General features: G+C 38.6%; 1 protein-coding gene across 8 annotated transcripts in view; it reads left to right on the top strand.

Moving 5' to 3' along the window:
• nckap5l (NCK-associated protein 5-like) overlaps positions 1-25,912 on the top strand; it is a 752,792-nt gene that overhangs the window by 233,002 nt on the left and 493,878 nt on the right. For 7 of the 8 annotated variants that reach the window (XM_059647402.1, XM_059647401.1, XM_059647400.1 and 4 more), the window contains one exon: positions 20,545-20,618. The exons of the other annotated variant lie outside the window; for it this stretch is intronic. In XM_059647402.1, the coding sequence (XP_059503385.1) occupies positions 20,551-20,618 (68 nt within the window). In that variant the 5' untranslated portion in view covers positions 20,545-20,550. The remainder of the gene's footprint in view (positions 1-20,544; positions 20,619-25,912) is intronic. 8 annotated transcript variants of the gene reach the window in all.

Here is a 25,912-nt window from a genome sequence, read left to right as displayed (position 1 = left end):
ATGCTACACTTGCCCCCACACCTCCTCCCTCACCCCCATCCCAGGCCCCAAGATGACTTTGCACATCAAGCAGAGGTTCACCTCCACATCTGCTAATGTGGTATACTGCATCCGCTGTACCAGTTGTGGACTCCTCTACATTGGGGAAACCAAATGGAGGCTTGGGGACTGCTTTGCAGAACACCTCCGCTAGGTTCGCAATAAACAACTACACCTCCCAGTCGCGAACCATTTCAACTCCCCCTCCCAATCCTCAGAAGACACATCCATCATGGGCCTCCTGCAGTGCCACAATGATGCCACCCGAAGGTTGCAGGAACAGTAACTCATATTCCGCTTGGGAATCCTGCAGCCCAATGGTATCAGTGTGGATTTTACAAGCTTCAAAATCTCCCCTCCCCCTACCGCATCCTAAAGCCAGCCTAGCTCGTCCCCTCCTCCCTAACCTGTTCTTCCTCTCACCTATCCCATCCTCCCACCTCAAGCCGCAACCACATTTCCTACCTACTAACCTCATCCCGCCCCCTTGACCTGTCCATCCTCCCTGGACTGACCTATCTCCTCCCTACCTCCCCACCTACACTCACCTTTACTGGCTCCATCCCCACCTCTTTAACTTGTCTGTCTGTTCTCCACCCATCTTCTCCTCTATCCATCTCCTATCTGCCTACCCCTCTCCCTATTTATTTCAGAACCATCTTCCCCTCCCCCATTTCTGATGAAGGGTCTATGCCCGAAATGTCAGCTTTCCTGCTCCTCTGATGCTGCTTGGCCTGCTGTGTTCATCCAGCTCCACACCTTGTTATCTAGGAGTGCAAAACTTCCAGGTTTGCTCTTGCAAATCCATTTCTTTCTCTCTGTCTGTTCTGCCAATGCAGTTGCTTAAATCATTAATTCATTCCCATGTATGGTTTTATCATATTTTCAAGCTGGGTAACTTGCAGGGCAGTCTTTTATCTGTCAATATGTGAAACTTATTATAAAGGTATAAATCAGACAGGAGTTACTGATCAAGTTTTCAATATCTTTTGAATATTATGTTAATATCAACTCAGACTGATTCTTATTTATTGAAGCCACCCAGGTTGACAGAGCTGTTAAGAAGGCATACAGTGTTTTAGCTTTTATTAATAGAGGCATCGAGTTCCGGAACCAAGAGGTTATGGTGAAGCTGTACAAAACTGTGGTGCGGCCGCACTTGGAGTATTGCGTACAGTTCTGGTCACCGCATTACAAGAAGGATGTGGAAGCTTTGGAAAGGGTGCAGAGGAGATCTACTAGGATGTTGCCTGGTATGGAAGGAAGGTCTTACGAGGAAAGGCTGAGGGTCTTGAGGCTGTTTTCATTAGAGAGAAGAAGGTTGAGAGGTGACTTAATTGAGACATATAAGATAATCAGAGGGTTAGATAGGGTGGCTAGGGAGAGCCTTTTTCCTAGGATGGTGACGGCGAGCATGAGGGGGCATAGCTTTAAATTGAGGGGTGAAAGATATAGGACAGATGTCAGAGGTAGTTTCTTTACTCAGAGAGTAGTAAGGGAATGGAACGCTTTGCCTGCAACAGTAGTAGATTCGCCAACTTTAGGTACATTTAAGTCGTCATTGGATAAGCATATGGACGTACATGGAATAGTGTAGGTTAGATGGGCTTGAGATCGGTGTGACAGGTCGGCACAACATTGAGGGCCGAAGGGCCTGTACTGTGCTGTAATGTTCTATGTTCTATGTTCTTTCATGGGCCACTCAACCTGTGGTTAGCTGAATGTTGTAGTCATTCTATGTCAGTGTTTGTTTTTCCATTTTATCAGACATTTTTGACCATGACGATCCCAGGTATTGTTTCAGATGATGGAAGTTGAAAATCAATGGTCCATGTTTTACGATGATCATAGAGTGGCCCATGTTTCAATGAGATGAAATTGTGCCTAATATTTAATCAGTACAAAAAGTTGTAAAGTCTTGTAATTGATAGAAAATCTCCTGTCTAAGCCAAAAAGTCTGAAATCAAAAAAGGAACCTTCATTTCTAAATAAATAAATAAATAAAATAAATGGTTCAATGACACTTTCCATTGCTATTTTCAGTGATCTAACAAAATTACAGAAGCAACCAGTTGGGAAAATAGGACTCCCTAAGAATGGAATTCCCCCATGGGATGAGATTGGTGAAACAGTCAAAAATAATGGATCAGCAATAATGATTTTCTGACCCGACTCGAGAAGTTGTTGATTTACTGAACAGGTATAAATTTTGAAGCATTCATTGAAGTAAATGTAGCAAAATTGATTAGTGACTTAATAATGCAATTTCATTTAAGGCAAGAATGAAATTCACTTTGTGGTGTGGCAATATAGACAGTGTGCATACATAGTAAACTGCTAAACTAGTGAAAAGGTGACAAAGCATCCAAACTGATAGGTTTACATCCAGGGCAATTTTTAACCTAGGACATTTAAAAACAAGTAACTACACAGCAAGCTGGATAATGTGCGACCTTGTAACCTAAACAGTCAGTGTTCCCTTATATTTGAACAGGATTGGTGAAATGCGGTGGTGTGAAGAAAGCCATAAGTACTTGAGCGACAAATGGATAAGGTGTTGTAGGCATAAAATCTGTTTTTTAGTCAGTCTAAGGGTATGTATTTTCTTTAAAATTTTAATTGTTGGTGCTTTAGTGGATGATTTCCAGATAATTTACAATGCACCACTATTGTTTCTATCAAAAGTAGGTTCTTCAATGCAAGGTCAAAAATGTATTTTTAAAAAGAGCATTCATAGTGCCAATGTGATTTTGAAGAATTATCCAGCAATATGTTTTTAGTAAGCTAAGATTACAACAGGTGGATTTTATTACCGTAAAGGATATAATATCTTACCAACTAATAAGACTCCAGTTGAAATTTAGCTTATAAGTATCGCAAAAAATATTAAGAATGAAAGGAATTGATAAAATGAAATAAAGTGCAAAATGAAGAAATTTTAAACAAGAAAAATTGTAATATTTAATATTTTTACAGCAATAAAAGTGTGCAAGGCTAATTCTCCATTAACATTATCAATGACCAAGGTTAGAGAACAATAAATCTGACATAAATGGCTGTATGAGGGGTTGGATAACGAAGGTTGCAGATAACACAAAGATCAGCCAGGTGATTAATAATGAGGTTGAATGTCTTGGACTACAAGAAGATATAAAAGAGATGGTCAAATGGGCTGATAAGTGGGAGAAAGAACTTAACCCTGAAAAGTGTGAGGTGATGCACTTTGGAAGAAATAATTTGACAAAAAAGTATTCAATGAATGGTTTGACACTAGGCTGTTCTGTGGAACAAAGGGACTTTGGAGTGAATGTCCGTAGATCTCTGAAAGCAGAAAGGTATATTCGTAGGGTGGTGAAAAAGTTACAGGAGACACATGCCTTTATCGATCGAGGCATAGATTACAAAAGCAGGGAAGTCATGTTGGAGTTGGATCGAACTTTGGTGAGACAACAATTAAAGTACTGTGTGCTGTTCTGGTCACCACATTATAGGAAGGATGTGCACTGGAAAGGATGCCGAGGAGATTCACCAGGATGCTGTTTGGGGTGGGAAATTTTAGTTATATGGAAAGGTTGGAAAGGCCTGGGTTATTTTTGTCGGACCAGAGAAAACTGAGGAGTGATCTTATTGAGATGTATAAGATTAAGAGGGGCATGGACAGAGTAGATTGGAGCGGCTGCTCCTCTTACTTGAAGGGTCAGTCATAAGGGGACACAAGTTCAAAGTGAGGGGAAGGAGCTTTGGGGGGGATGTTAGGAAAAATACTTTTACTCAGAATAAATATGTAGAGCAAACAATTGTATGCTTTAAAGAAGTACAAAGTTATTTTCTTTCCTCCTTTTGTAAATTTTCCTATGCACATCCAAAATATTCAATAATCTCAGATTGCTGACATATGTCAAAATGGGATTATGTTCCCTCACTTTTCTAAAACAGCTGAATGTTTTTTAAAACAACTAATGTTAGAAAACTATTACTAATAGTTTTGGAATTTAAGGGCTGAATTTTCTAATTTATAGACAAAGTATTTTCTCGAGTAAGATTCATGGCACCAGGTTCTACATGGTTTGTTGATGACTTATCTTGTTCATTATTCTACTCTTCATGTCATTTCCATGTATTTGCATCTTATTAACATCCCGATTCACAATTTTGGTGCTGTTTCCAATTCTTCTTTGCTGATAAACGAGAGTTAAATTTCTTCCAAGGAAATAAGGTAGTCATTGCCAATTGTGACATTCTAAATTTACTGCTTAAACTTTGAGGCTGAGATTAGAATTATTTTCTTGAGGTTGAGTTTCTGAATTTTTCATTTTCACCATGTTTTCCCACATTTCTTGTCATTGTCCCTGCCATTCAAGAAGAACATAAAATTCCAGTGTGACTTTCATTGATACAGTGTTTTGCACAAACACCAAAGCGATTTTAGCCAAGGGTGTACTGGTGAAGTGTAGCTAATATGTAGCTAAAACTGATGTGATAATAGCCTGATATTAGAACATATAGAACATAGAACATTACAGCACAGTACAGGCCCTTCAGCCCTTGATGTTGTGCCGACCTGTCATACCGATCTCAAGCCCATCTAACCTACACTATCACTATAGTATAGTATACTATACTATAGTATAGTGTCTCAGAGTGTTAAACATGAGGATCAGGGGCTGATTGCTTAGAACTGAAATGAGGAAAATTCACTTTACTCAAAGGACTATGAAATTTTAGACTTCACAACTCCAATTGGTTGCAGATGGTCTACTGTGAAATATATTCCAAGCTAGAAAAGACATATTTTTGTTCTTTCAGCAAATACAGGGGAAGGGGGCAGAAAAGTAAAATTGAAGCCCAACATGAACCATGATCATGTTCAATGGCAAAGCATCTCAATGGGCCATAATGAGCTTTCCAGCTTCTACTTCTTGTATTCTTGTAGAAAGATCATATTCATTACAATGCCCCATGCAGTTCAATAACCTGTCAACACCCATGCTCTAACATTTACACATTATTAATAAATACTAGGCCAACAGCAACCCACAGTTGCAAAACAATATCCCAACAAGTTTCAAGAGTACAAGCAAGAAAGATCTGTGTACAGACAGGGAAAATTGGATAATGCTGACTCAACTGAGCCAATGGTCTTCTGTCTTCCTGGTTCTGAATCAGGACATTTTTGTCCATTCCACGTTAATAACAAAAAATCTGTGATACAGATGAATCTCGACTAAAAGTTACTGTTACACGGAGCAAGGATTAACGTTGAAAATGTTTGTCAAATCTGAATTCAGATAATTTCAAATGATGAACTCTTTACTGTATAGGGTTAGAATGCAACTGTTTCACTTCTAGGATTTGTCACTAGGTCAGCTTGAGCACAGGAGAAGATGTGGGGACATCAGGCATTTGTGGTACTTTACCAGAGAACCTGGATTAAACAATTTATTTTTGAGATGTTGTTTGGGGGATAACTATTGAGTGGGACATCAGAAACAACTCCCCTGATGTTCTTTGAAATACTGTCACAGGATCTTCCTTATCCACCAGAGAGGCAGACAGAGCTTCATCTAATCTCATCTGAAAGGCAATGCTTCCGACAAAGTAACAGTATTGCACTGGAGGGTCAACCTTGATTTTTTTTTAATTGAGTTCCGGTGTGGGATTTGCATGTACAATATTGTGATTCACAGGCGAGAGCACTTCTAACTGATTCTTCACTGAAAGATCAGGATGGGCAGATATCAGAATATTTTCTTTATGGTTAGAATAATGATGATACAAAATTAATTCAATGAACAATTTGGAACGTTGGTCATTCTCTCAGGGACTTGAGATCCAAATTAAAGAGAGTTAAGCTTCAGATGTACAGAGCTTTGGTAATAGGGTGCTGCTGTTGGCTGTGACATCATAACTGCATGAGCAATAGTCTTCAGGAGAGGAAAGAAAATGTCCAGAAAATAGTTATTGTCAAATCTCTGTTGAGACTAGTTGATCTAGGAATTAATGTTACACAATAGCAATCAGCACTGCAGGTCATGACACTTAAAATTATTGTTGAATGGTATGGAGTACAGATGAGCTAGTGTATACAAGTGGTCTCTATGTTAACAATAGAAAGCCTCTTTAAACACTCTTATGGTTCAAGAAGAGATATACAAGTGAAAAAGTTGATCCGTTCATTTTTATTTGATACTTCTGTTTTATTTTGAATAGATTCTAACAAATAAGTAAATGCATGCACCTAATCATAGAATAGAATTCCTACAGTGTGAAAACAGGCCCTTCAACCCAACTAGTCCACACTGACCCCCAGAGCATCCTACCCAAACCCATCCCCCTTTCACCCACCTAATCTACACACCCTTGAACACTACGAGCAATTTAGCATGGCCAATCCACCTATCCTGCACATCATTAGTTTGTGGGAGAAAACCAGAGCGTCCAGAGGAAACCGACACAGACATAGGTAGAACGTGCAAACTCCACAAAGACAATTGCCTGAGGGTGGAATTGAACCCAGGTTCCTAGTGCTGTGAAGTAGCAGTGCTAACCACTGAGACACCATGCCACCCTATAAGCACATTAAGGTATCAATGTAATTTGTCAAATTCACCTTTGATTAATTGCAATGCCCAAGTTGTCACTAAATTAAAAATGAATCTGGAGGATTCAGTTATATCCATCACAACCTTTTCTCTTGCTTCAGAAATATTAAAGTTGATTCTAACTTTGTGTGATAGTGTGAAACGAGTGACAGGAAGAAGAAGACCACCTTACATTTCTGCCAATTTTGTTTCACTGGGTAAATGGAAATAAATATTGGAAGAGATGTAAAACAGACTGTGAACTCACTTGCTTCTATTTTACACCATCGGACAAAGCCAGTCTCATTCACCTTTTAGAGCTCTGGTGCATTTGTAAAATAGTCTAATGAGTCAGGGTACCCCATTAAAGTCATGCACTTTAAATCTTATGAATCCAGAGGATATATCAAATGGTCTAAAATCTATTTTGGAAAAGTAGTTTGCATGCCTGTGTCTGTTATTGATGAAGATTTGAGCACCTTTATTGAGTTTATTCAATTTTATGTAATTTATATTGAAAACAGAAGTTGTGATTATTTTCACAGCTTAACAGTAATAGGCACGAATGACAGCAGAAATTCTTGGTAACAAAGATGTTCCGAATTTACCCGTCAGTTTCAACATTGGATGGAATCAAGCCGGAAATCAAATTTAGTAGTCCCTTACTACATTTAGTAGCTATTTGAGTTATGTGCTTGATCCACTATGTAATTAAATTGGTCAGAGTAATATTCCATTTCTATGTACATTTACACACATATGAACATAAGAACTAGGGACAAGAGTAGGCAATTCAGCCCCTTGAGCATATTTCACTATTTGATAGGATCATGGTTGATCCCATTTAAGCCCCACGTCCACTTTTGTGCCTGCTCTCCACATTCCTTCAATCCATGGCTAATTAAAAATCTATCTCCTTAAATTTACTCAGTGCAAAAGAACATTGAAACAGGAACAAGCCGTATTTATGTATGTCAGACAATTGAAGGAATGCAGTAAACACTGATTAGTTTAATTTTATTTAGTGCTTCAGTTTTCTCTGCATTATATAGAATTGGTAGGAGCAGCACATTCAAATTTCAGATGTGAATGACGTATAGTTGTTGTAAGCATCAAACTATGATCTATGGCCAAATAAAACAGAAACATAATTGCACATTAATATCACCATTTTTGTTTGATTCTGTGCATACATGATATAATTACCAGATATTTCAGTGCCCTTTTTAAGTCCCCTTTATTAAACTTTGATGGAAGTAAATGCGAGAAAGCCAAGCCAATTCCCAGCTAATATCTATGAGAAAGGCCAAGATAACAAAGTGTGGAGCTGGATGAACACAGCAGGCCAAGCAGCATCTCAGGAGCACAAAAGCTGACATTTTGGGCCTAGATCCTTCATCAGAGAGTTTGCAGTTCCCATTATCACTTATCTATGAGAAAGGCGTCCAGGATCAATCTAGTAAACTTGCAAAATAAGGATTTCCTCACTCTGTCAAGAACAATTTTACTCTCTTTCTGTCAAGGTTTCACTGCTGTGTCTGTATTTTTTTATATGGAGAGCTCTCGGTGTCACTACTTGAAGTAGCTAGTGTTTTCAATTCAATTCCAAGCATGCCTATTTAATTACAGCATTTAAAATTGCAGTAGTAGGAAGCTGAATGGATTCTTGCAGTTCAACTGCTGCTGAAAAATAGGTGGTAATTCCATGTTCTCACCAATCCAAAAACAATTGAGTCAGTATTTTGGATACATCTGTGAAGTGACAGCTTCTCCAAGGAAATTACTAGCTAATGTTTTTCTTTTTAAATAATCAAATTTGAAGCCTGAAGCCATTTCCATACACAGATCAAAATTCTATGCAAGGAATTACATGATCTTATTAATTATCTAAGTATTGACAGATTTTTTTGCTGATTGAACACTTCCTTTTTGAGGGAATTCATTGGTAATGCTTCTAAATCCTCAAGGCTGAACAGTTGAATATTTCCAGTTTGCAAAGACAAGGAATATTTTTCATATGTGTCACCTGAATTTTATCTAATGTTATATGTACCAACAGGATCATTGTAGTTATTTCATAATGAAATCATTCTGAATTAATTTTATCATATTTTCCCCCCTCTGCCAATGAATTTAACTCTAAAAGTTATTTTTTTCTGCTTTGGGGTTTACAGCTTTCAGGTATGTTAGAACTGAACACAAAACAATTTTTTCCCCCCAATTGTGTCCACAGGGGGCAGTCATATGGAATGTGTGGGAGTGGGAGAAATGTCCCCTAACCATTATCACATGGATTACTTCAGTCACACACCTTAAGATATTGAACTACCGGCCTGGAGATTTCTGTGATTTACCATTGCTAATTTGCAAGGGTCCTTTGGTTAAATAAGTGCAATAACCTTCCTTCGTACATGGGTGAATATCTGATATTAATTGAGTTTTAAGCATGACAAACTTTACTTAACAAAAATACTATAAAGACCAATGAATACAACACAACAAAGTTAAACACCAGCATCCCAATGATTTACAAAATGTCACCCAGCAAGTTAACATTAATGTAGATTGAACGTTACAGTAGTAAGTATTTTAGTACCAAATTTGCTCATCATAGTACCTTTCAACTTAACACATGAATGTCTTAAATTTCCATATTTTCAGAATTTCTGCTAGGAAAAAGGAGAATGTGCTTTTTCATTTTTCTTGGGTATCCCTACTTTTAATCATCTCATTGTGAGTGGCTGTGCCAAGGCACAAACTCTGCAATTCTCTCCTAAACCTTTCTGAGTGTATATTCCTCTTTCCTCAGTTCAAATGCTTGTTAAAGCAAATCCCAATGGTCATTTCTTTGGTCTCCTTGAGTGGCTCAGTATCACATGTTGTTCAACAACGATCTTGTGAAATCCCTTGGAATTATTGCCTGTTTTGTTTTTCTCCTTTAAAAAAATACTGGCATAGGCTGATTAGGCTGAATGACCTTGTCATGATGGTAATGAAGTCAGCCAGGTGGACCCCATGTAATACGAGTTCCATGATTGGGGCTATTATTCTGGTCCAATCAGGGATCCCTGACTGACAGATATAAAGATGAGCATCAGAGGTTCTGGTCATTCTGAGCTGAGCCCAGCCAAGTGATCATAGTATAAGTGGGGAAGCATTTTGGGAGTTGTGACTGTAATTCCATAAGTTTTTGATTAATTATGGATAAGAACAGTTTTTTGGACCTCAGTGGAAGGTGTTAAATTGGGGAAAGGCCAACTAAAACTGAATTAAGCAAGAATTGGAGAATGTGGATTAGGAGTGGCTGTTGGATGGTAAATCCACATCTGACATGTGGGAATCTTTTCAAGACAAATTGATTAGAGTACAGGACAGGCATTTCCTGTGAAAATAAAGGACAGGAATGGCAGGATTTGTAAACCTTAGATGATGGCAAATTTTGAGCTTAGTCAAAAAAAGGAAAGCATACCTAAGGTCTAGGCAATTAAAAACAGATGAAGTGCTTGAAGAATATATAGGAACTAGGAAAGAGCTCAAACAGGGAGTTATGTGGGCTAAAAGGGGAAATGAAATATCTTTGGCCAGCAGGGTTAAGGAGAATCCCAAGACATTTTAGGTATATATTAGAAGTAAGAGGGTAGCTAAGGAAAGAGTTGGCCCACTCAAGAATAAATGAGGGCAGTTATGTGTGGAGCCAGAGGAAATGGCTGAAATCCTTAATGAGTAATTTACATCAGTATTCACAAAAAAGCGGGACATGAATGATTTTGAGGTTAGGGAAATATGTGTGAATACTGTAGGGCAGGTCAACATAATGAAGGAAGAAATGTTGGGTATCTTGAAATATTTTAAGATAGATAAGTCCCTGGGCCAGATGGGATTTTCCCCAGGACACTGTGGAAGCAGGGGATGAAATAGTTGAGGCCTTAACAGATATCTTTGCATCCTCTTTGACCTGAGGTGAGGTTCCAGAGGACTGGATAATGGCTAATAGTGTTCCTTTGTTTAAGAAGGGAAACAGAAATAATCCAGGTACTTACAAGCCGATCAGTCTGGTGTCAGTGGTGGGGAAAGCTATTGGAGAAGATACTGAGAGACAGAATTTATTCACATTTGGAAGTGAATGGATTTGTTCATGATAGGCAGCATGGGTTCATGTGGGAAAGGTTATGTCTCACCAATTTGATTGAGTCTTTTGAGGAGGTGACAAGAATGATTCATGAAGGAAGCACAGTGATATTGTCTACATGGACTTCAGGAAGGTATTTGGTACCTCATGACAGGCGAGTACAAAAGGTAGAGTTTAATGGAATCTAGGGTGAACTAGCTACAAAACTGCCTTGGTCATAGAAGACAGTAGTACAGGGCACTCTCCATGGGCATCTGATGTTCATAGGCATAGGTGTCAACATGTAAAGCCTCTAACAACCCTCAAGGCACATCTGTAATCCTCTTACAATACACTTATGCATCTCAATTCTGCCCCTCATGTTTCATCACTGACTCTCTATGTTCGGGGACTCGCACCCAGCTCATGGGCTGGATCTGGCTATGTCTCCAGACTGTTTGCTTGCTGTTACTCATTCAGAGCCAATCTGACTACTCACAACATATCTGCCATGTTTTGCTTTGTCTTTTTGTGGTTTGCCCACTCATCCAGAGACATTAGGCTCACAGGGCTTAAGCATTATCATGCTATTTGGCGCAGACATGAATTCAGGAAACTTGTTGTGGTTTATCAGCAGTCCTCAGTCAGTCAGGGGAGATGGTCTTCACTCAGCGGTCTCAGCTAGTATGTCAAGGGCAGGCTCTGATGCAGCGTAATGAGAGTCAGGATGCTGTCCACATAAAGGATTATGGGCCAAATATTGGACAGCACACTATTCATCTTGACTTGTTCTGTGGGCTGTTTTCATCCTGAAATGGGAGGAAAGCAAAATTAAGGTAGATGAAAATGGGTGGCACTTTTATTATTTTTGGGTTAATGTCCTGGGTGACTGAGTAGGCAGCATAGAGGGCATTCATAATGATGTTGGTATTGGGGTGAATGAGAGTGTGTGAGGGGAGATGTTGCAGGCAGTAATGAGAATGATAGAGCATGACCCAGACTGGGGATTTTGTTACAATAGCAGAGATAAAGTGTATGTCAGGTATCAGAGAGAAGATGGTAATATGTATGCTGTTGGAGCAGAGAAGGTCATCTACCATCTTCCTACATTGTGATGCATTTCTCCAGATGCCTGAGTGTGCGTCAACCAGGGTGAAAATCCTGGACCAGACTGGCATGGTCTGCTGTCATGGTCTTCACTGCTGGTCCTTGGGGAAGAGGACCTCTTGTCCATGCACCACAGGATCTCCATACTTCTGGCCCCAGAGCGGATGCTGAATATCCCTTCCCTGCCGTGCCTGGAGCAAATATCAGGAACTATGCAGGACAGCTCCTGATTGACAATGCAGGACAGCGTCTGACTGACAATGCTTGCCCAGGTGCCCGACAGCCTTTTAATGATGGCAAATGTGTGAGGGAAGCTGATCATTACCAGGCTATCCCAGCAGTGGCAAAGTGGCTCAGGAACAGCATGGGGTTGGAATGGAATGAGAGTGTCGTAGGGGTTGAATCAGTATTTAATAAGGTAAGTTTGACGAGATAGTGCTAGGCAGGTTCCTTTTTCCATGGAATACTGCTGATATTCTATTCTGTACCTAAAGAGCTTTGAAATATTAATGCATCTGCAATCTTTCCCCCTTATTTATTTTAATTCTCCCTGTTAGAAGCCATCAGGTCCTGGAGATCTGTTTACTTTAAATGACATTCATTTTCCCATTGCCAATTTCTCACTTAAAGTTAATCCCACAAAATCCTTGCGATTTATTTAAATGTTTCTAGAATTGAACTTTGCTCTTAGAAACTTGTTTTCATAAAAGTCTTCTTTTTTGCTCTTTTCTATTGAAAGCTCTGAAATTATTTGTGTTCCCGTGGAATGCATTATCACGCCAGTGCACTGGACCGTAATATTGTTCTCAACTCTGATTTTCAGTGTGGTGAGTTTCTGAATGGAATAATTCAAGCAGGGAGCAAGATTTCTTGTATGATTGAGTGAAAATTAATAAGTAGGTGGACCATAATTTCTCATGGTTCTGAAGAAAGTGTTTGGAGCTATACCAGCAAAAGACATGGGAGCATGCAACTTGTCTGGATAGATTAATATAGAAGTTACCAGTAAGCAGGCCATTTAGGCCACTATTCTAGTGATTGTACTTTACACAAGCCCATTCAGCTCTACCTAATTCATCTCCACCTACCGACAAATTTTGCTAGAAATTGCTCCCTCATGTGTTAGTGCTGCATTGCATGGGGCAGTGCAGGGGATTGAACCAAATAACCTTTTAATAAAGAAATGAATGCAAGGCATTGAATACTTCTTTGCCTTTTTTATTTCAAGAAATTATTCAAGTACATGATTATATTATTTCTGTGATAAATTATTTTGACATTTAAGAGTGGATGATATTTTGTTAGTGGGATATCTAAGGTCTGTAGCACTCAATTGCTCATTTCGCAAAAGATCTAGAGCCTTCAGAGTAAGTGCTGTGCAAAACAACAGCCATCACCCAGGGATTGAAACACTCCTGGGAAGCTGTAGTATTCAAGTGTATTTTCATTTGAAAAAGAGAAAAATCAGGTCACTGATATCAAAAATAGGATATAACTAGGCAGCTGACAGTGTTACCTAATCAGGTTAGTACTGACATTTTATTTATAATGAAGCCTTTAAAACTTTTGAAAACATTCTAAATGTCTAGAAAAAATTCAAGTTCTAAATATTTTCCTTTACCCATGATGGTTTAGGTCTGTTCCGTTTTATGAAAATATTGTAAATAAGGTTACCCTGATTGATTAGTTTTCTTCACGCATTGTAATAGATGCTTCATAGTTTGACTATTTTTGCTCTTTGTTTCTTTTTCACCCGCATGTACCAATAGCATTCTTTTTGCTGATTTATTCTTATTTTATTCCTTTCATTCAATACTGAATAGGTAATTAACATTGGTACAGGAGCTGACAAAAGCCGATGTTTCATTTTTTTGATGTAATGCTGTTGTGATGTAAACTTGCATTATTGTTAAGGTTTTACTTTACTTGTATAAGGCTTAGACAGCATCTGTATTATTGATGCCCAGAGGTGATTTCAGCATGCCAGTATAGATACTAAAAATACGTTCATATTTTGAATTAATTTGACTATCTTCCAGATAGCTATTTATCTGTGTGCAAAAAATTGTGCATGTGAAAGGTCTCTTTCTAAATAAAGGCCACCAGTCTTCATTTGCAAATCTTGTATATTAGGGCCCTTCATCTTAGGAACAATTGTGTTTACAGTAAAATGTCTAACTGATTCTTATTGAGAAAGATCAAAGCCAAAGTCCCAAATGCTATTTTAAATTTGATTTATTTATTATTACATGCACTTTGTTACAAAAATGCAATGGAAAGGTGTTGTATGGTGTCACCACACTCCAGAGCCATCTTAAAACAGAGAAAAATAAACCAAAGCATAGAATATAAAGGCTAAAAAATGAAATAAAATGTGTCCAACTTTATAGTCCTTCTTGTTAAGTGTTCTGCCGTGGGCCATGGACCTGGTGGCCAGGCACGAGTCCGCTTCACCACGCTGCCACCACTGGAACGCAAGTTGCCATTCTTTGGCATCATTTGCCTCCACTGACATCCTCGCTACTGTATGTCCTCACTGGATGTGCTGGATGCAGATGCCACCAAGAGCCCAAAATTGCCTCCAATGCCAGCATCATAAGTGCGCTGCTGGGCCCACTTGCCCTTGCCAATACCGTGACTGAGCTCTACTCCACCGCCATCGTGCTGGAAGTATTTCGGGGGCTTCTTATGAAAAGATTATGTTTATGTGATATAGAACTTTTGGGTGTATGTGCATGGGGCAACTTCTGGGTAACCTCAGGAAGCTTAGTGGAGAACAGGGTTTCAATTTTGCCCTGTAACATTACCAAGTTTATTCCTGAGCAAAGAGATTGGAGAAAGCAGGATGATAGGAAACATTGGGTAGATGTTGAGCAAGGGAACAATTAGGAGCGTTGAACTGATGTGATTGAAGAGAGTGATCTTGAGAGGGGAAGTCACTCATTAGGATAGCATCACTTGATGGCATGAAACAGTCTTCTGAAGTTCAATGAACTGCAGTACTCCTGTTCCTCCCAGGCCATGTTTTGATAAGTTTCTAAACCTTAACATCAGCAAACCCCACAACAATCAGGATACACATAGATCACCTATCTCTGGAAGGAACCACATTCAAGGTAGAGGTATTTTGAGAAGAGAAAGTCAAACTGATATTCAACTCTTCTTTATATTTGTAAATGGTCCAATCCTCCTCCAATCTAGTTCCTTGGGTCTTTGTCTCCCTCTGTAAATTTGACTGAATGCCATATTTTTGGTGCATAATGAGCACATGTGGCTTATCCACTCTTTTGAGCTCCCTGATGACCATTTTGCTGCTGAAAATTGGTGCAATACCTGCAAACACTTAGGTTTAAGATTAGGAATGTTTGGAAAACCGTTTAAATCTGAGCATAATTTCAAGAAGTTAATCCATTTTAAAATATTCTGTAAGTGAGGAACAGATAGCAATTAAAGTGTCTATGAAGCTCTTGTCTTTATGTGAAAACTGAGTTGGTTTAATAATATCATTATTGGAATCAAACCTGCAATTCTTAACTGGTTTAGCCAGTTTGTGACTCCATGATGGTGGACCCATTGATTACCCTCTATAGTTAGATTACCATCACAATCACAACACAACTTGCAGCAAGCAATAAACCACTATTTCCCAAACCTTGTCTCAGTGAGATCCCATTTTGATGCCACAGACTTTGTGTGAGCACAAGAGTATAAACTGGGATGGGGGATATGCGAGATGTTGAGCATGAGAGGGGAGCAATTTCAGTGATTAAGCAGGAAGAATTTGTTAGCAGGGTAGGAATTCCTCAATTTGAAAAGAAACAACGCACCCGTTCATAGAATTTTTTTTGGCATGTTGGCTGTCGGAAGATAGTCCATTAGGCAACACTCACCAATAACAATCCATAAGCATTTAAAGGGACTTTGTAGTTTTCAGAAATTAGATAGTGCTCTGTGGCAGCCATTGCTGCTTCTGACCTCATGACCCCAAAATCACATCTTGTGACTCTAGTTGTATCACAACCCACAGCTTAGGAAACCAAGTAATAAGTAACCATTTTACCAGGGATACCCACATTCTAAGAATGAATAAAAACAAGTGCAGTGCTGATATGAGGAAGGAAGTAGAATTAATCTGATGAGGGCAAAATGAATAGGAGACATCCCTGAAAAGGAATTACAGGCTTGGCTTGGACAGAGAGCTATGTGCATTATGCTGAAGGATGAACAATGTATTCTTCTGCAGCACTTCCTTTGATGTTTTGACAGTGATAAATGAATCCATGATCTCATAGCTATTTATTATACAATGGGTCATGGGGAGAAATGCTCAGATGATTTCTCCTGTTTTAAAGAAGCGTTTTGACTCAATTGAGTTTCGTGACTGAAAAACTGATGAAGGATGGTTTTCTCATACTTTTAAAGTAAAAGGGAGAATAAATGTTTATTTCACAACAACCAAGTTTGATTGCAATACCACAGACTCATATATGTACACTGGAACACATGCAAATAAAGAAAGTGTTTACATAAGAGGGAGCATTTCTAAATAGTCCAAAGATTTATTGCTAAACTTGGGTCTTTTAGTAGAGGTTTGAAACATTGCAGGCCTACTGATTCGCTTTAGTGCCATGTTAGGAAATGGAAGTTGGAAGTTTCCAATGATGAATTCGCAATGATTTACTACTGTCAGTAAGTTATTGACTTTGCTTCATTAGAGGTACAACCACACTCTGTAGTAAAAATATGAAGTGGTCCTTCACATTGGTTGGTAAAAATGTAGTCCCACCTTTCAGCCTGTTAGTGGATTTTAAACTGGATTCTTTCTTCGTTGTGTCGTATGTATCCCTATTGAATCTCCTTGTCCTAAAGACTGAGAGGCTGAGTGTGCTTTTAAAATGTGTGTTAGTAAATGTTCCTTTTATTACAATGAATCTGTTTTCTGTCAAGTGACCGTGGAATCTGTTTTTCCGGGATCGATACAAATGATCCTGATGTTTTGAATGGTATACACAATAGAGCTTAAAATTCAGCCATGTAACTGTCTTTGTGTTAAAATTAGTTTCATTGTTTTATTATTCATTTGGGGGTGTAGCTATGGTTGCTTAGGCATTTATTGTCAATCCTTAGTTGCCCCTGGGTAGGTGGTTAAGAACTGCCTTAGTGAACCACTACGATCCATGTGCTGTAGGTAGACCTATATTGCTATTAGAGAGGGAATTCCAGGAAACCCAGCTGGTTTACTAATGTCCTGTAGGGAAGGAAACTGCCATCCTTACCTGGTTTGGCTCACATGGTGACTCCAGACCCACACCAATGTGGTTGACTCTTAACTGCCCTCTGGGCAATTAGGCATGGGCAATAAATGCTGCCTAGCCAGTGATGCCCTCATCCTGTGAATGATTTGAAAAAAAAAATGATCCAATGACATTGCAGGAGCAGTGATATATTTTAAAGTCAGGATGATGAGTTAGCTTAGTGTGAAACTTGCAGTGGTGGCGTCCTTGTCCCTTGAGATGATAGTGATTGTGGATTTGAAAGGCGCTGTCAAGGGACCCTTGCCAAATTTCTGCAGTGCATCTTGTAGCTGGTACACATTGCTGCAACTGTGCATCGAAGTTGAAAGAAGTGTATGTTTATGAAAAGTGGCCCCAAATAAATGAGCTGCTTTTTTTCTGGATGATACCAGGCTTCATGTATGTCCGCGGAGATGCGTTTATCCACACAAATGGGGAATATTCCATTGCACTCCTGACTTGTAGATGGTGGACAGGCTTTGGGGAGCCAAGACGTAAGTTACTCACCACAGTAGTCCTCGTCTTTGACCTGGTCTAATAGATTCTTTATTTATATGGCTAGCCTAGTTCAGGTTTTGGTCAATGGTAACCCCGAGCCCTCAGAAAATTGCTGGAGTGGGGCGGTTCAACAAAAGCAATTCCATTGAATGTCGAGGAATGATGGAGCTGGTCATTGCCTGTAAACTGTGTGGCTCAAATTTACTTGCCATTAGTTAGCTGAAGCCTGGATATTATTTGGGTCTTAAAGTATTTGCTTCAGTATCTGAAGAGGCGCAAGTTGAATGCTGAGCATTCTGAGATCATTGGCGAATATTCCCATTTCTAACCTTTTGATAGAGGGAAGGTCATTGATGAAGCAACTAAAGTTGGTTGAGCGTAGGACACTGCAGAGGGGAACTCCTGCAGAGATGTCCTGAAGCTGAGATGACTGTCCTCCAACAACCACAACTAAACTCCTTACAGCAAGTTATGACAGCAACCAGTGGACTTTCCCCCTCAATTCCCATTCTTTTCAATTTCTCTGGGGCTCCTAAATGGCACATTTGGCTAAATGTTGTCTTTGGTTTATTTTTATTCACTTATGGGATGTGGGAACCACTGGCAAGACTGGTAATTGGTGCCCATGCCTAAGTGTCTTTGAATTGATCCCTACATCACTTCAGGTGGCAGACAAGAGTCAAACACATTGCAGTAGATCTAGAGTCACACGTTGACCAAATCTGAAAATGGGTATTGATAGCTCATGTCTCCAATTTTCATCACCAACTACTTTTTTTAAAATTTAAGTCTGCTGAATTTAAGTACTCTGCTTTTACCTTCACACATATGTTTCTGGACTGTATATTTAACAATAGTTTTTATAGAAGTTAGCATGCTTGTACTGACATTTACTAACATTACACCGAGCAATCTAGCTAACCATTCATTTTCATAGGTCACTACATTCTTTTTCATGTTATAGCAATTTGCTGGAAGTTATACCATCATGTAAACTCATAGCAACAACAGAGTAAATGCTCATGTTCATTGTTGTGATCTGTGTGTCATTCAGATGATGGTCTAATCTACATAACGTGTTAGTTTTAATGAGGCTAGTTGAAAGACCAAATTCAGTATTGACATCATGTTTAATTATGTTTTGTCAATGGACAAAAATATATACAATTTATAAACTTGCTGTAAAATTAGAGGTGATAATATATAATTACAGTCAAAATGAGATTGAATAAGTATGGTTCTGTCAAGGTTTTGCAAATATTAGACTAAGTATTGCTTGATAAATATATTTTGTTATATCCAAAGAATACTTGTCCAACTTTTTCCATTCTAAATTGCTGATTTGTTTATAGTCTTCACTCACAGAATTAGAAATGTAGTTGCTATAAGTAGACTTCTCATTCAACTTACAAATTAAGATCCAGATGCACAGCACTGATCCATTAGTAACATATTAGTACCTCTCACATTCAGACAAATATTTTGTGGCGATATAGAATATTTATTTAGCGAGTTTTGAGAAAATCATTGATTTGGAGTCCATCTGCCATCCTCTGAGAAAAAGAACAGGAAATGACATCACCAAACACAGGAAATGACATCACCAACCCAAGGAACCCTAAACAGATAAATAGAAAGCGGGACATAACACCAGCACTTCACCGGAGGCTCACTGATGATGTTACCTAGAATGGTGAAATGTCTGAAAACGAACCTTCCAGCTCAGCGAGAAAACTCACATCCAGAATATTTATTTGTTTGGTCATGCAGATATTGTTAGCTGTGATGAGCTCAAAATGTGGATATTGATTTAGTTTGGTTAATTTTTTTTTCATTAACATCCGTAAAACAAAAAGAATTGTTGCATGAAATTATTTGAAGACTTGACATGTTTGCGTTTAAAATATTTGTTATTTTATTGGTACTATTAATGCTTTTCAAAATGATAGGTTAATTTTGTCAAAATGAGAATAAGGAATTTCGATAAGATTGTGTGAAGTATTCATATGGTACCAGCACACACAATTTCAAGGGATTAAAGGCATAATATCAAGTCCACTCTGGATTTATTACCTTCAGAAAGGCAACGCATGTTTATATATTAAAATAAAAACAAAAGTGATGGAAATGCTCAGCAGGTCTGGCAGCAGCTATGGAAAGACAGGATCAGAGTTAATATTTAATCTTTCATGGGAACTGGAAATGCAATTGGATTTAAGGACGTGAAAGTGGGGAGTTAGAAAGAAAGCATATGGGAAGTCAAGAGAGGTTGAATGACAGAATTGCAAGCAAAAAGGAGTGGTGATGACACAAACAAATAACAAGGGGGGAAAATACCTATAGAGCATTTTATTTGCTGCCCAAAAACAAAAACAAGAGAAAAACTTAAACTTGCGAAGTAAAATAAGCAAGATGTGTAGAGAGCTAGTTCAACACAGTGTTGAATCCAGAAGGTTATTCATGCTGAATTGAAAGATGAGGTGCTGTTCTTTGTGTTTGCATTGTGCTTCATTTGGAACATTGCAAAAAATCAGTGAGTGAGTATTGTGGAGAATAAAACTTAGTAGATTTTGAATATAGCCCATTTGTACTTTTACTAAATGAATATCTTAATGCTTAATCAAGTCCTCAAGCCTTAACTATAATTTGCTGTATTTTGAATTTAATCAACGTTGTCCAGTTAATGAGTGAAAAGTAGCTATCTTGCAGGGATAATTTTATGCCTTTAATTGAAGCAAGCTTCCAGCTATCTAATACTTGAAGTGCAGCAATTTAGGATGTCCCAAACCCCCTCCACTGCTTGAAAGATGGTGGTATTGAAATGAGCAATGAGGAATGAGAATCTATCAACTGAAGTTATGAGTTTAAAATTGTAGTTTCACTTTTTAAGAAAACAAATCTTTGAATTTTATTTCAGGATCACATGGATTCAAACAAATATGTACAAGAGGTGCTCAAACAGTTGGAAGAATCACAAAAGAATGTTCAGAAGTAAGTACTATGAGAATAAAATTTGAAAACAACTGCCAGTTGTGTTGTACAGATTATGCAGAAGAAAAATCTGAGCATTTATGTACAGGATATTGTGTACAGCACAAAAAGAAAAAGGTGACTAGAGGGATAACAGTACATAAATGGTGTGCATAGGAACACAGATCTGGAGCAGATTACTGAGGAAGTGGGAAGGAAGGCAGTGATGGAATTTGGGTCATAATTCTAGGAACTATGTTATTAATAAAAATAGGGCTTATGTTTTGACTTCATATGAGGTTGTAACATATTGAACAATTTGGAGTTCGGGAAAATAGAGAAGCAGAAGTCAGAAAAATATTAGCGAGGACAGGCTGAGAGGTGATTAATGACATGGCTCAGAGTTTGAACAGAGGAGAAAGAGTAGAGAAGAAAATAGGGAATCATATGGAACTAAATTAAAAATATTCTTGATAGCAGACTGATAAAAGAGAAGAACCTGAGCTTAGAATTGGATAGAACCCTATTGATGCTTCGCCTTGCCTAACATGTCATTATGTAATTTGTGTTGTCTATGAAGTACTTTAATTCCCATTCCCAGCCTCAGTTTGGATTCTCAGTCTCTTGTGGAGCAGGCTGTGATGCGGAGATTGACAATTGAACATGGAATTCAATCCATTGGATTTGGAAGTGCAAGGAATTTGAGGAGGCACATGCAGCAGAGTTGATGTCTTTATTTGGAGTATACAGTGGTCTTTTGGTAGTTCATATTTGATGTCTTAGATAAGGATTAATGGAGTGTTGGGGAAGGCAAATTTTGTCATGGAATAGAGAAATTTAGTACTCTTGTTTCTCAGGATGCTCTTTGAGTATTCTTAGCGATGAATTTGAACCAAATGTATGCACATGATCCACTTTCTTGCACAATTATTTTGGTAGTCATTTGGTTGCACAGAAATTTGAGTATTGTAGAAGAAAGACATACTTTCAAAGCTTTTTGTCTTGCACTCAAAAATTAGATTAAATTAGATAGGGTGGACAGTGAGAGTCTTTTTCTGACGATGATGACTTCAGCTTGTACAAGGGGGCATAGCTACAAATTGAGGGGTGATAGATTTAAGACAGATGTCAGAGGCAGGTCCTTTACTCAGAGAGTGGTAAGGGCCAATGTAGTTAACTCAGCCACATTAGGGGCATTTAAACAGTCCTTGGATAAGCATATGGATGGTGATAGGATAGTGTAGGGGGAGGGACTTAGATTAGTTCACAGGTCGGCGCAACATTGAGGGCCAAAGAGCCTGTTCTGCGCTATATTGTTCTATGTTTTATGTTCTATGGAGAGATGCAGGAGTACTAAATTTCAACGAGAACAATAATTTATATTGAGTCTCAGAATCATAGAGTCATACAGCTCAGAAAAAGCCCTGCAGCTCTTTGAGTCTGCACTGTCAATAACTACCACTAAAAGTACAGTAATCCCAGTTTCCTGCACATGTCCTATTATCCCTGAATGTTATAGCATTTCGAGTGCTCATCCAAATATTTTTTAAAGGTTATACATTTTCGGACCTACACTACCTTCCCAGGCAGTGCATTTCAGATTCCCACTATCCTCTGAGTTTAAAGGTTTTTCCTCAAATCTCCTCTGATTTCCTGCCCCTTATCCGAAAACTATGTCCCTTCATGACTGACCTCTCAACCAAGGGGAACAGCAACTCTCCGTTCACCCTGTCCTCACCCCTCCTAATTTTATGCACCTCAATCATGTGCCCCCTCAGTTTTTCTCTCTTCTGAAACAAAACAATCCAAGCCTATCCTTTTTTTTAAATTCATTCATGGGATGTGGGCATCATTGGCTCGGCCTAATATTTTGTTGCTCACCCCTAAATGCCCAATGGGCAGTTAAGAGTCAACCATATTGCTCTAGGTCTGAAGTCACATGTGGGCCAGACCATGTAAGGATGGCAGTTGCCTTTTCAAAGGGACATAAGTGAACCTGATGGGTTTTTCCAAAAATCAACAATGGATTCACGGTCTTCATTAGATTCTTAATTCCAGATATTTATTGAATTCAAATTCCACCATCTGTCTGGATCCCCGGAATGTTATCTGGGTCTCTGGATTAACAGTCCAACAATAATACCACTAGGCCATTGCCACTTCCATCTGATATCTCTTTATAGCTCAATTGCTCCATCTCAGGCAACATCCTGGTGAATACCTCTCTAGTGCTATCACATCCTTCCTGTAGTAAGGTGACCAGGACTGCACAGATTACTCCAGCTGTGGCCTAACCAACTCTCTGTGCAGCTCCCACGTTACCTTCTTGCTGCTGCACTCTATGCCATGACTGATGAAGGCATATATTCCATATGCCTTTTAATTATCTTATTCATACGCTCTGTTGATTTCAGGGATCTATGAATAATTACCCCTCTGTTCCTTTAAGCTACCCAGTGTCCTGCCGTTCCTTAAATACTCCTCTTCTTTCTTCTTCCAGAGTGCATCACTTCACTCTTATCAGAATTAAATACTATCTGCCATTGCTCTGCCCACGTGACCAACCCATCCATATCTTCTTGCAACCTACAACTGTCTTCTTCACTGATAACCACGCTACCAATCTTGGTGTCATCCGCACACTTGTTTAACATGCCTGATTGTTGTGGTACACTGCTGGACATTGCCTCCAGTCACTCGATCAGCCTCGACTACTAACCTTTATGTCCTATTACTAAGCCAGTTTCTGATGCATCTCGCCAGGTTTTCATGAATTCTATCTGCTTTAACCTTCTCAATCAGTCCTTCCATTTGGGACTTTGTCTAAAGCTTTGGTAAAATCCGTATAAACTATATCAACTGAGTTTCCCTCATTCTCATATTAGTGATCACGTTTCGAAAAATTCTAACAGATTTGTTTGGCATGACATTCCTCAGACAAAGCCCTGCTGACTATTTCCAATTAACACATGCTTTTCCGAATGGATATTCGTTCTCTGCTTCAGAATTTTCTCCAAGAGCTTCACTACTTTTGAGTGAGAAGCAGAGTGTTGATTGTTTGGCCAGTAGATGCTTATTGATACATTGCCATGGAGAATGCACCAAGTAACAGTGATTCCAAAGCTTTTGTTTAAATTCAAAAAAGGCAAGTCAATTCTGATTAGTCAAGAGATGTGGAATGCATCAGGGAACAGTGCTTCCCAAGCTTTTGTTTAATTGAGAAGGTGCCAAGTCTGCACATTGTTTCATGGCATGGGCTAGGTTATTAGGCTAACAAGGGTTATTCGGGAGGTATGAAGGAAGTGCTGTCTAAAGTAACTTGGGGGATAAAAAAGACTAAGGGATGGACCACTGATGAACAGTGCCTTACATTTGAACTGATATTTCATAATGCTCAGCAAAAATTTATTCCAGCTAAAAAGAAGAACTCAGTGAGAACAATGGACCAACCTCCAATTAGCAAAGACACTTAAGGACAATAGTCAATCAAAAACTAAGGCAAACAAAATAGAGAAAAGTGATGGTAGGCAAGAGATTTGGATTTTTTTAAGGAACCAGCACCAAATGACTTAAAAACTAACAGAGGGAGAAAATTGAAAGTAAATCGGCAAGAAGTAGGAGAAAAAAGCTTCTTCAGATAAACAACACAGAAACATAGAAAAAAGAGTAGGACTGGGCTATTTAACTCTTTGAGCCTACTCCGCTATTTATTATGATCATGACTGATTGTCCAACTTAATAGTCTGTTCCTCCTTTCTCCCTATAACTTGGATATTTTTAGTCCCAAATGCTATACCCAACTCCTTCTTGTAATCATATAATGTTTTGGCCTCAACTGATTTTGTGACATGAATTCCAGAGGTTCACACTGACTAGGTGAAGAAATTAATTCTCATCTCAGCCCTAAACAGCCTACCACATATCTTGAGATTGTAATCCCATCAACGAAATATTATTCCTGCATCTACTCTATCTAGTTCTGTTAGAGTTTACCAGTTTCTGTGAGATTCCTCCTCATTCTTCTGAACTCCAGCAAATATGATCCTAACCAGTTCAACCTCTCCTTATACATCAGTCCTGCTCCTGAGATGCTGTTTGGCCTGCTGTGTTCATCCAGCTTCACACTTTGTTATCTGCCATCCTAGTAATCAGTTTGGTAAAACCTCACTGCATCCCTTCAATAGCATGAACAACTTTTCTCAGATAAGGTGACCAAAACTGCACACAATATTCTGGATATGATCTCACCAAGGCCCTGTATAATTGTAGCAAGATATCCTGCTTCTAACCCAGATCCTCTCTTTAGGAATGCCAACACACCATTTGCCTCCTTGATCACCTACTGCATTGGCATGCATACCTTCAGTGACAAGAACACCGATGTCTCATTGCACATTTCCCTCTCCCAATTTGTAGCCTTTCTAATAATCCACCTTTGTGTTTTTGCTCTCAAAATGGAAAAATTCACATTTATTCACAATGTACTGCATCTGCCATGCATTTACTCAGTCTCTCAGCTTATACCAATCATATTAATACATCGCTGCGTCCACTTCATAGCCCACCCACCTTTGTGCTATCTGCAAACTTAGAGATATAATACTTAGTTCCCCAATTCAAATCATTCATATATATTGTGAATAGTTGGGGTCCAAGTAGTGATCCGTGCATACCCATTACTCATTGTCTGCCATTCAGGAAGAGATCTGAGTATTGCTATTCTTGGTTTTCTGTCTATTAACCAGTTTTCTTTCCATCTCAACACATTACACCCAATCCCATGTGCTTTAATTTTACATACTAACTTTTTATTTGGGACTTTGTTGAAAGCTTTCTTAGTCCAAATAAACCACATCCACTGGTGGCCTCTCATCAACCCTCCATGTCACATCCTCGAAGAGCTCTGTTTGATTTGTCAAGCATAATTTACCTTTCGTAACCAGGTTAAAACACTAACAGTTTCACTCTCCACAAATGCTGCCAGAATTGCTGATTTTCTCCAGCATTTTCTCTGTTTGTTTCAGTCCTCCTATCATTTATGGGCCATGATTTTAAATCAATGTACCCTCATTAAATTGTTATAAATGTCTATCATGAACTTCAGCTTAAAGAGCTTAATGTGTTAAGAATTTTGGCCATCTGGCAGAATTAGTGATATAAAGCTAGAAGTCTTTTCTTAAAATTGAAATGTAGATAAGTTACTCTCAAGTACACAATTAATTAGATTTTCTTAACAAATTATTGGTATGTAATATATGTGATTATAATTTTATTTCTCATCGGAAATGTATACAATTTTTCAGCCATAAAATCAA

The sequence above is a fragment of the Stegostoma tigrinum genome, chromosome 7, assembly GCF_030684315.1.
Source record: "Stegostoma tigrinum isolate sSteTig4 chromosome 7, sSteTig4.hap1, whole genome shotgun sequence".
NCBI lineage: Eukaryota > Metazoa > Chordata > Chondrichthyes > Orectolobiformes > Stegostomatidae > Stegostoma > Stegostoma tigrinum.
The sequence above is the reverse complement of the archived record's forward strand: the minus strand, read 5'-3'. Positions and strand labels throughout refer to the sequence as shown.